At 42.2% G+C, this 11,631-nt stretch overlaps 1 protein-coding gene across 1 annotated transcript; it reads right to left on the bottom strand.

Annotated features, from left to right (window-relative positions):
* Nucleotides 1-3,139: 3,139 nt before the first annotated feature.
* LOC126490824 (G-protein coupled receptor 83-like) lies at nucleotides 3,140-5,412 on the bottom strand. The gene is made up of 4 exons (XM_050126029.1): nucleotides 5,044-5,412; nucleotides 4,723-4,848; nucleotides 4,274-4,407; nucleotides 3,140-3,866 (listed from the first exon to the last, which is right to left on the bottom strand). The coding sequence occupies exons 1-4, from the start codon at nucleotides 5,410-5,412 to the stop codon at nucleotides 3,140-3,142; spliced, it is 1,356 nt and encodes a 451-aa protein (XP_049981986.1).
* Nucleotides 5,413-11,631: the final 6,219 nt, after the last annotated feature.

Here is an 11,631-nt window from a genome sequence, read left to right as displayed (position 1 = left end):
TACTATTACACGTAATATATTACTATGATCTCTAAAACACAAACAAATAGAAATGTGTAATACAATTATTTAGAATTACATTGAATCATAAATAACGGGGGTTCTTAGAAAAGGGATGACAATTCAGAATAGAAACCCTGTGTCACTTCCATACTTTGTAAACACTTTACCTCGTTCAAGTTTTGTCCTTTGATTTCTTATCTGCTGCTCTCTTCAGAGCAGAAGTGCTAAAATTCTGAGAAACCTACTTGAGAGACTAAGTCAACAGTATTCATTCACCTATTACTTGGCTTGAGCTTCTTTTGTTCAGTTATCTAGAATTCAGCTGGTGTCTCAGCTTTACTCTGGAAAACTCTTTCCTCTCAGCAGTATTCTGTCCAACCAAGTTTCAAGTAATCTACACTGGCAGTAGACGCTTCTCTTTTTTCCCATGAGATCCATCAAGTAGTCTTTTCTTAAACATCTGCATAACCATCTTAGTTGTGTACAGGTCAGCACTTCAAAGGGAATACAGCAACAGCAATTTACCAATCACAGTAGTAACATTTACAATTATAGTAATAGTAACAGCAATAATCACAAGGTAGGTAACAAGAAAATGAACCTATTAACAACAATAATACCTGTTATCACAGATAACTCTTACAATAGCCCTGTAAGGAAGTAGGTATTATTATCCACCTTTTATAGATGAGGAAACTGGGGAACACTAAGGCCACATGGCTTTCCTAAGGTCACCCAAATAGTTGATGCAAGAAAAAAAACATTGTTGTCCCATTATTCTGAGTCCCAGGCTTGTTTCCATTGTAGATACTTCTTGCCTTACATCAAAATCAAAGCACCAAGTGCTTTTACTTGTACAGATGCTGTATCCATCACACATATTGAATATGTGCTAGATTTCTTTCACGAACGGGTTTCTTGAAGCCATTCATTCTCTGCTAAAGTAAATCAATTAGATCACCAAAGTCTCGTATCTAAGGTAAAGTTTGTGGCCACGAATAAACTTGTCTTCTACATAAAGTTAGTTAAATCAGTTCACAACAATATAGTTCTTAAATTTATAAGCAGATACTAATGCCTACATTTATAATCAGATACTAAATTTTAACTATTCACAAAGAAAATCTAAGCACACAGTTTAGAGGAATGCTGAGATCTCAAGAAAACTGTTAGACTTTTCTCAATATCCTTGCGCATGGTGCCCTCTGATGGATTTTCTAAACCAACTTAATACACAAAAGTAAGAATCTTCACTCTTGTTCACTCTCTTTTTAGGTAGGAAGGGAAACTCTATGACAAAAAGCAAGAAACTGAAAGAGGGAGATTTGTGTACAGGGAAAACCAGAAAAGGAATAATGAATTAGCATTAGACTTCGATCAACACCAAGGAGAGGAGGGAGGGAAGGAAGGGGAGAAGAAGGGGAAAGGAGAGGAAGAGAGAAAGAGTGAGAGACAGAGAGAAGGAAAGGAGAGAGAAAGAAAGGGAAGGTGGGAGAGAGGGAAAGCAAAGCAGGGGAAGCAAACGGAAAGAAAGACTAGAGTCTACAATGGAACAAAGCACCGGAAATGAGGAGGCTTCAATTAGTGAAGAGATGATGAGCCTCAGCACAGGAAGTTCGGAACCTCTGGTTAAGGCAGCAACCAAAATCCAAGATTAAATATCCTAGGACAAACAAATCTGGAAAAGTGAGCACCTGGGTGGAATGTTGAAAGGAGAGAGAAGCAGTGTTGTAGACTATGAGGGTACTTCCGGAAGGGAGTGTATAACACCGTATGAATGAGACTGAAATAATCAACAAAAGAGAATGTAGACTATCAATTAAAGTGAACTGGGTTGAAATGGGTATATGAGAAAAAGAAAGGAAATGAACTTGATGCAGTTAGAGAAAAGCATAGAAAAAGCAAAGGAATGGAATTAGCACATGAGAACACAAATTTGATTTTGAATCTGCACAATTTTCACACGGAGATAGACAACATCAAAAAAATCAAATCAAATCAAACAAAGTGAAGCACCAACTGTAAAGAAATGCTGTTTCCAAAGGTAAAACGTTGCCACAATCTCAGAGCCTCCAAGACTTCACTTTAAGGCATGAAATCTTGTCTAGGCTCAGTTAGCATGAAAATTACAGGTAGAAATAAGTGAGAGCACCAGGCAGGTGGATAGCATGAGAGGTAACAAGGAGCAACATATGCATGCTTATACCTGTGTGAACATAAAAGTGTATGCATGTGTGTGCATGTATGCACTTGATTATGTCATGTTAAGGTGTGACAAATTATAGTTGATAGGGAATAGTTTGGGGGTGGGGATGCTGATCTGCTTGTTGTGAAAGTATTAGGAGAAAGGTATGACCACCAGTCAGTTAATAGTCAATTCAGATGGCCAGTTTTGATAGGAAAGTTCAACAAATTCATCAGAGACCACATATGCCTGTATACACTAGTTCAGTTAGCTCAAAGTCCAAGTAATTCCTCCAGATGAAGTCCACAGTAATCTACAAGATGAGATATCTGAAGCTGGGGAAATCAGTCTAACATCAAAGATCTGTAGACTGGGTGTACAGAGTCACATTTACAAAGATGGGGTAATAAAAGTCCAGAGTCGCTCAGCAGTATTTCTTGTTCCTTGCCATGAGTATTTGCCTCAGACTAAGTTGATGCAGAAAGTCATTATAAGACAGCACCAAGTCGGTGCACAAGTGCAGTGGAGAAAAGGGTGTTCCCAACGGTAGAGAGGGGCTGGCAAGTGGTCTTCCTAGTAACGCTTTACACGGACCTCTCTCAATCACAGTTCCTCCATCTCACTATCACTATTAGCAATAATCACAGGTCAAAGCTGGAGGCAAAGAAAGACTCTTATTCAGGATATCTAGTTCTCGAAAGTTCATCTTCAAAGGTACATAAGGTAAGTAACAACGAATTCCTTCAGGGTCTGGCCAGTCAGTTCTCCACATTATGGCACAGTGGACCTATCAAGTAGAGTTCTGACGCCAGAACTAAGACTGTGAGGGTGCACATAATAGTAAAACACTGTACTCAACATCTAAGTTAAAGGTTATGCCATCGCTGACTGAATTGTCTGTGCGAGGGTACTCATTAAACAAGGTTCTGATGGATCAGATGGGTGCCCAACTTAGTGACTGGTAGTCTGCACGTGAATGCAAAAGTAAGCATCCTGGGTGGAGGGCCCCGCCGCCACCTCTTCATCTAGGGAGGGATCTGGATCTGATGAATCCCCCTGAACAGAACCCTGGGAATTATCCCCTGTAGCCAAACTGGGATCCTCAACTATCGGGGCCTCTGGAACAGCCAGGGGAACTCGTAGCAGTGAAGATGCCTTGAGTTCCTGAAGCTCATGACTCTCGGGTGCATTTATTTTCTGAACCTGGGAGCTCTTACATAAAAACAGTGCTTGCACTCTTGAAGATGTTACCGATCTTAGTTTGGCACGGAAGCTCCTGTTGAGCCAGCAGTAGATGAAAGGATTGTAGCAGGTGCTGCTCATTGCCAACCAGTGAAAGGCATAAAAAAGCACGGTATCATTCTCTACGCCTGCATTGGATATAAGAACCACATAGAAATTAAGTGGAAACCAACAAACTGCAAAGACCAACACAATAAGTATCAGCATCCGGATGCTCTTCTTCCGCTTCTGGTAGTGTGCCATCAGTTGACGGGCAGATGCATCGCCAATAGCATTCTGGAGCCACAGCCGCTTTCCTAGGTGAGAATAGGTTACAACAATCACCATAAGTGGCAGAACATACAGCAAGATAAATATACCAAGGTCCACATATTTTGAAACCAGCTGGCTGGGTCCAGGATAGGAAGGGATGCAGTAGCTCATGGCAACACCATCCCTGGAGCAAAACAGAAAAAAAAATGTTAAGATAACTGAAAGGGTCCCAGAAAGCTTCTAGGAGCTACTTTACACTGTATGTCCATAAGAAATCTCAGTCCCTTCATAGTTTCGGTCTTAATTTCTTCAATTTTGAAATTAAGGGGTTGCACTAAAGTGTTATCTCTGGTGGGCCTAGTGTGGGTATAGAACAATCTGAACACAGCTAGATTCTTCATTACTAGTGACCTTAACTTGATGGCCCATCCTATTGGTTCCACTAACACATTGGAATTAGAAAATAACACCAAAAGTTTTAGTCAGGAAAATGGGGGATGGATGAAAACAAAATTAAGAACATTGCAAATGTCCACTTTCTGGGAGTCTCTAGAAAGAAAAAGGTGAAATTACACATTATGTCTGACTTACTCGTTCATGACGATGATTAGATTCTGGTAAATTGCATGCGGAAGAGCAAGGAATATAGCAATACTCCAGATCGCGGCAACAACCATTAAGCTTTGGGAGTATGTTAGCCTTGGTGTCATTGGGTGCAGAATGACCTACAAAAGACCAAAAACACCCTTCGTGAATCAGCCAAGATCAGTGTGGTTTGCATAATCAGACACAGGTTGATGAATTTCTGCTTGGATTAAAAAGAGAAGCATAAAACGCAAGTACAGGGATGAAACTCTGAAATTCACAATGGTATCTACCTGTAGGAGTATGACAGTGGGGAGAAGTGTCAGAAGCAGTCCACATACATATTCTAGTTTCAAATACAGCTCCGCCTTGTAGATTTCTGCAAGATGTCTAGTGTTCCCGACTATTTCCCACCCCCTGCTCTTTTATTCAAAAGTGCCCTCAAGTGGTCTTACCCGGTGCCGGTCCATGGCAACAGCCATAAGTGTAAGAGTTGAAACATGGAGGGAGCAGTACTGAGCGAAACGACTGACATGACACAGGACCCTACCAAACACCCACTGTCCAGCCAGGAAACGAGTCTAAGGGACAAAAGCAAGGAAAAGGTGTAGGTTATTTATTCAAATGTTATCCTCAAACACTGCGGAGAAGCTAGAATCTAGATGAAGGCTCCAAATATGTATATTCCCCTTTGCTTTTGTAGTCCCATCACCCACCCTTAAAATGGAACAGCATCTTTTTTATGTACTGAAACCAACTCTATATATATCACTCACCATAGCAAATGGACAGTTGAGAAGGATTATCGTAATGTCAGATACTGCCAGATTGAAGATGAGAAGGCCCGTTGATTTTTTGATTTCGTTGTGCTTGAGAAAAACCTGGCATACCAGGAAGTTGCCAAAGAGAGATACAATTGAGGCGACAAAATATGCAATACTCAGCACAACCTTGGCAATGATGTGGGCATTGTTCCCGATCCATTTTTTCATTGTTTCTGTTGGCCATTCCATTTCTACAGTTGAGTTGGTTGCTTTCAGACTTGTGTGACTGTAATTGTGATCCTCGATCAGTGGAACCCAACTGACATTTGGTCGGAACCAATCAAGTAAACTTTCCATATGTGACAGCAAAGAAATGTTCATTTTTGTTTAGGGAGAAGAATTAAACAGGTCCCAAGAGACCAGAAAGGATATAGATGATGAAGTCCTTTTCCAAATCTTCACAAACAGAAACTCCTGGTTCCACCTAAAATGGAAATTATCAAAGACTTTAGCATTTTATAGAATAATGAGCCCAAAGAAGCCAGGATCTAAGGTGTTAACCTTTTTATAGTAAGAGGAGAGAAGCCAGCAGGCTTGCTAATCAACCCACTTTCATTAAAATGATGGGATCCTATCAAGCCAATTAGATCACCCATATAGAATGCTACATATACTACCTTGTTTTATTACCATGATAGTGTATAAATCTTGCCTAAAACAGTCACTGCCTTCTAATATATTCCATTAATTAATTGCTTAGTAATAAATGTATAATCAGAGTTGTGTTATTGAGGTCTAGCAAAATAGGTAACTCTAGATTATTGCCATAATTTGTAGTGTTATGGGAGTCTGAACTTCCTACCTTGCCTTGTGAAAGCAAAGATAGGTCTTTGACTGCCCTGACTTGTACTGAGAATTTTATATAAATAAAACAATCAAGCCAGAAAAAAATGGACTTCCAAAGACGTGACTAGTCTCCAACTGCAGGAGCTGAAATCTATTTAAGAATATGCACGTTTACATACATGTAAAAGGCTAGGATGTCAGAGACTGTAAACTTAAAGGCAAGATTTTTGTTTACATTTCTATACTACCCACTCCTGTCACTAACTTGAAGTATGACTGTGCAAATAACTATGCTTAACAAAAATTAGTTACATATTTCTAAATTTTATAGAAAGACCTGGAATGTTTCAACATAAAGAAATGGAAAATTTGCGAGATAAAATGGATGCCAATTACATAGTCCAGTAATTTTACATTGTATACATTTGTCAAAATGTAGTAATATACCCATAAATATGCATAGTCATTGTGTCAATCAAAAATAAAACTACATACTTAAAAGCATTTTTTGCCTTGGTTTCTCCAACTACCTAGCGGCAATTATATATACTTCATAAGCCAGTGGCATAGATTAAATTAGCATGTATGAAAGAAAATGTCTACAATTCAAACACCTTCTTCAAGATGGAAAAATCTCTGGGTTTTCTTAAACTAGAAAGCTACTTTTTGTTATTATTCTTAAACAAATAAGGTCTGGCCATAAGGGAGAAAATGGTGCAGTGTGTGTGTGTGTGTGTGTGTGTGTGTGTGTGTGTGTGAAGTGTTTTGTTGTTAGTGCATGTCCATGGAAGTTATGCATGGGCATTTGTGTGTATGTGTTTTGTGTTACTGATTTGTTTTGTTTTAGAAAGTTATGTTGTTACTTATGTGAACTCACATGTAACATGACTATATTTCCACAATTGCAGACTTGTAAAGTGTGCGTTTTCTAAACACCACCTTGTGTGCTTGTGTGGTATGTTTGCATGCTATATGTTTATGGGATGAGTTTCTCTGCTATGCATGTTCTTGTTTTGTATGTTTTGTTGCATGCATCTGGTATATGTTTGTGTAGAACAAACAATGCATTGCTGTCTGTGATATTGATAATATGGGGCAGGAGACACAGACCTTCCTTCTTTTTTCCTTTCTACTTCCCATCTCTTTCTGTCTCCTTCTCTACCCCACAAAATTTACTATGGAAAATTGGTGATGCAGCTGAATGCCACTTAGCATGCCTGCAGAAAATGGATTCCATACTCCACCCTCCACAATTAAATAAATCCCAAATAATATTTTAGCAGGCAGAGTACTCCCTGTTTTTTGGGGGGATTGTTTTTTATTTTTTGTTTTTTTTCCCCTCCCCCCGCCCCAGTATAGGTGACACTAAGGCGGAAGGATTACAAGTCTGAAGACAGGCTGGGCTATTAATCACTTCCCCCTGGAGATGCTTAGTGGGAGCCTGTCTTTAAAAAAAAAATGTGGTATGGGGGTAAACAAGAAGCATCCTTATACTAAGGCTAAGGGTCCCTTTTAACCACATATATACCCTAAATGTCCCTTCTGACTAGGGGCAGTCAGGCTATGGTGGGTGACTCCTCTAAACAAGGGCTGTTCCAACATAGCATCTAAATGAGTCAGGCATTGTGCCTTAAAGGTTTGAGTCTCTGCCCTTCCCTTCATTTCAGGGGAGTATGGGGGGGGGGAGAGCTCCAAGCAGGTTCTGGCATTTTCTAGACCATCAAGTGGGTAAGGGATTTAAAAAACAGGTAAGAACTACTTCTTCCCAGCAAGACTTTTCTTTAGCCAAATGGTCAGTAGGGGGCAGTGGAGAGGAATATATAATTTCATTCCAAGCCCCTTCCTCAAATTTGAGGAGGGTGGGGCTGTAAGAAATTGCATCATCATGAGACCTCTTAGCCTCCTAAGGGTGGTTGCTATTGGTGACCACCCCTCAACCTCCAGCAACACCCTGGAGACTGAGATTCTATAGTTCTAATTACAGGAATTTGCTTTTCTTTTTTTTCTTTTTTTCTTTTTTTCTTTTTTTTTTTTTTTTTGACTGCGGGTAGAAAGGATGGTGAACACTGATTCATCTCTACCCTATGCTGGGGCCCCTCCCCAGTTATGGATCAAATGATTCCAACAGGTGAAGGGCTCCCGTGGGAGATTTAGTCTCTACAGCAGTCTTTTATAGCCCACCTTTTCCCTGCAGAGTGAGGTGGCAAGAAGGGTGAGGGGTCTGGGGAGGGGGAATAAGACCCTTGCATCTCTGAAACTGGCAGTAGCGAGCTCAAGCTTACAGTTTAAGTGTACTTTGACGCGCAAGAAACAACAACAACAACAACAACATTTCATTGTGAAAGCGTGACCGTCTGGGGGGCTAAAACACCCAGATTTCCGAGAATGGAATGGGATGTGGTAAATAGAAAGGAGGGCTTTCCAGGTGGTTTTGGAGCAGAAATCCTCACTTTTTCAGGAGTTCCAGAATCCCTGCTGATAGAGACAGACAAAAACAGGAGGGAAATTCTAAGAAATCACCCAGAGCTCTTAAGAATTCAGTATTTTGCGCTTGCGGATAACCTGTGGAAGAAATGCATCCTGAAAAAAAAAAAAAGCAAACAAACAAGCAAACAGGTTGAGGACTCGGGGCTGTGGGCGCGTGGACTTGGGGATGCCACGTCCCCAAATCCTTCCATTATATGGGCAGTCTGCCCATTCCCCCGTTTACCTGGTGTCAGTCTCAGGGACAGCAGCTCACCCCCAGATATCTCCAGTCTTTCCTGGAAAAATTGAGACTTACCTTAGAACGTTCTATGCGGAGAAGGACTGGAAAGCTAGGAGCCTACCAGCCTCAGTGTGCTGGTTAGGCAGAGGAGAGATGAAAACGGACTAGCGGACGAGCCGCCAGTCCGTCCACTTCCCAGCGCACTTCAGAGCCTGAGGTGTCTCTGGCTCTGCGCACACAGCCTACTGCTGCAGGCAAGGAGTCGTGCGCACTCCCCCGCGTCAGTGGGACTGGATAGTGACCCTCAGCAATAGGAGGCGGGGCCCCGCGAGGACTGGCAGAGCTTTGCGCGAGACTTTGCCTGTACCACGAGATGCTGTCTGGGTCCGCAACACACGGGGAGGGTAACGGGGGGGGGGTGTCACATGGAGGGGGACGGGGGGGGCACAGGTGGCCTCTGCTGCTAGATCAGAGCTAGTTCCTTTTTTACTTCCACTGTGTAACTGCGGCTCTAGTCTTTCCTACCAAGCACTCTGGGGGCTAAATCAGACAGAACGTCTGAATTTGGGGGAGTGGTTGCTGATGATGGGGTAAATTCCTCTTTTAAAAAACAAAAATACTCCTTGCTCATCTAAATATGCCCATTTCAGTTTCTCAACCAGAACGTAATTAACACACACCTCTCTACTGAAGTTCTTCCATATCTAACCTGCTGCTTCCCACCTCCCCAAGGTAACTTGGTTTTCAGATTTTCTTTTTTTGACCTGCGTGAAGCCATAGCCAAGCAAACACTATGGAGCCTTCAGAAGCGCAGAATCTTTGAATCTGGAGCTGGAAGGTGGCAGGTGAATGGGAAAAAAAGAGAAATGACTTCTTTAGAAGCTGCCCCTGAGTGTTCCTTGAATGGTCACAAACATTTGTGATATAAGAACTAACCAGGAGCATTTGCAAATCCGGCGTGGTGAATATTTTCCGCGGTCCATTTTTTTTTTCTTCTTCAAAAAAAGGAGAGCAGAGGGGGGAACACAAGGAAGATGAGAAGAGAGACGCAGGAGGTTCCTGGCATAAAATTCCCGCTTAAACATAACGTTATTTGAATCGCTTGAGGTTTAGCTATTTTATTTCTAGAAAACTCCTTTCTGCCCTTTTGTGTATGTCTATTCAGCTAGATAAAATAGCCTCGGAATACAGTTGTAATTCGCGGACCGGATTCCTCATTCTTCCATGATCCCTCTTCCGAATTTTCTCGAAGGGATATGTAAACAACCAAGGCTCTTCCATGCAGTGACTCACTGAGTCCCCCTGGGTAGAACAGAGATGCCCTTGTCTTCGCACATATGATTTTTCACTCCATGCTATGCAGCCTCTCCAGGTTTCTGTAAAGCTCAGTCTTTGTTTCAGGTAGTGTGAAAATCCCATTCCCCCCCCCCCCCCCCCCCGCTCTTTTCAGCACATTTCCCACCAAACAGTGCAGGAGTGATTCCACCTATCAAATTCAGCAAAAATCTTCCCCCAGAAAGAAAGATTTTCTTGAATCTTTCCTACACACACTGGATTTCCTTTGGAGACTGCAGGAGACTCCCTGCGTGCCATCTTTGCATGAGCTTGTGTCGGAGACCTCCCACACCAGGGACCTCTGGCTTTCAATACAATGAATTTTTTTTTCAGAACGGGAAATTTTTTTTCCCATTTTCCTCACCCCAACTTTTACCGGCAGATATTAAAAACCTTTCTATTGGACATAAATGTTTACAGAAAATTTGTGTTTGCCCCAAACAGAGTAGAAGCGAGCTCATCATTATAGCATGCAGAGGTTCCTTGTACGGTCTGCTGCATGTGCTCAGTTCACTACAGACTGGACAAGGAGACATTCAATCTTTCCTGGACATGAAATTTATCAAAATTGCCTAAGTATCTTCTTGAATCTCTCCTACACCTAAATTTAGTCCTAGGCAATACTGAAGAATTCCTTTTCTTCCTACATTTTCCCCACAGATCATCCACCATACAGAAGCCAGCATCTTCGGCTCACTCAACATTTCTTCTTTAGAAGGGTCACACTGGGAAAGACCTTTTCCATGCCGGAAGAGAGGCCACGTACTCTAGAAACAACCCTCCATTTCGCTAAATTTCGGTATCATAAGTCTACCTCTGATAGACACGGATCAAACCCCTACAGGTCCACAATTCTTTCAGGCTCCAAAAGCCCTTCGACTAGCAGTGGGATATCCACGAAAGAGCATAACCAAAATGATCACTTCTTAGGAGTGTCTGAGGGCAACCAATGAATTCCAGACCTATAAGGCAGACATTTCGATAAGAAAATCTAGCTTCCTTTCATTCAACAATGGCCTTGAGGTTACTTCTACTCATTCTCCTGCTGCCTGAAGACCACACAACTCCATTTAGCTTAGCTGTGTCCTTTCCCTTCCGGCTCTTTGTCCCTCTCCTAGGTAGGCAGGCAATACCATCGCCAACTTTGCAAAAATCTTTTTTCTTTACCCTGCCAGGCTTTTCTACAGTGAAAACACAGCTCCCCATCCCATTAAGAGTGCAGGATTTGAGTTGGATCTTCAGATCGCTTCTAAAGCTAGGGTTTCGCACTACTTGGTATCCTTGCGAAATCTTCCATCTAAGTAACGCAGCGGCTGCACGTGTGGCTCACGGAGAGTTAGCTCAGGCCAGCCAATCAAGGGCTGAGGCAGGAGAGCACCAGCTCCGGAGCTGTCAGGCTCTTCCCACAGATCAAAGCTCTCCTGGAAACATATTTATAGGCTTGCACAGGGAAGGACGGAGTGGGCGGCGCTCCAGACCATTGGTTCACAGAAGGGGCGCAGAGGGGGGAGGAAGAAGAGGCTCAGGGCTCTGTGGCTTCTTTTGCTGCCCACGTACTGCCAGTTTTGAATGCTCTAACATGGCTGGCAGTTTTCCAAGACACTATTTCCCAGAATTCAGGTTCAAATGCAGACAAAATGTCCGCATTTATCTTCCACTCCACCACAATCTGAACATCTTTCTAAGGCAAACCTCTGGTGCAACAAAAGAGA

Source organism: Alexandromys fortis, unplaced genomic scaffold (assembly GCF_014885135.2).
Source record: "Alexandromys fortis isolate MF-2015 unplaced genomic scaffold, M_Fortis_MF-2015_v1.1 scaffold_246, whole genome shotgun sequence".
Lineage (NCBI taxonomy): Eukaryota > Metazoa > Chordata > Mammalia > Rodentia > Cricetidae > Alexandromys > Alexandromys fortis.
The sequence above is the reverse complement of the archived record's forward strand: the minus strand, read 5'-3'. Positions and strand labels throughout refer to the sequence as shown.

Bases quoted from the DNA above. Each gene is read 5' to 3' on its own strand.
- LOC126490824 (XM_050126029.1), bottom strand. From the start codon at position 5,412: ATGAACATTTCTTTGCTGTCACATATGGAAAGTTTACTTGATTGGTTC. The intron at 4,849-5,043 runs GTGAGTGATATA...TTTGTCCCTTAG, and splicing joins TCAACTGTCCATTTGCTATG to ACTCGTTTCCTGGCTGGACA. The intron at 4,408-4,722 runs GTAAGACCACTT...GGTCTTTTGTAG, and splicing joins TTGCCATGGACCGGCACCGG to GTCATTCTGCACCCAATGAC.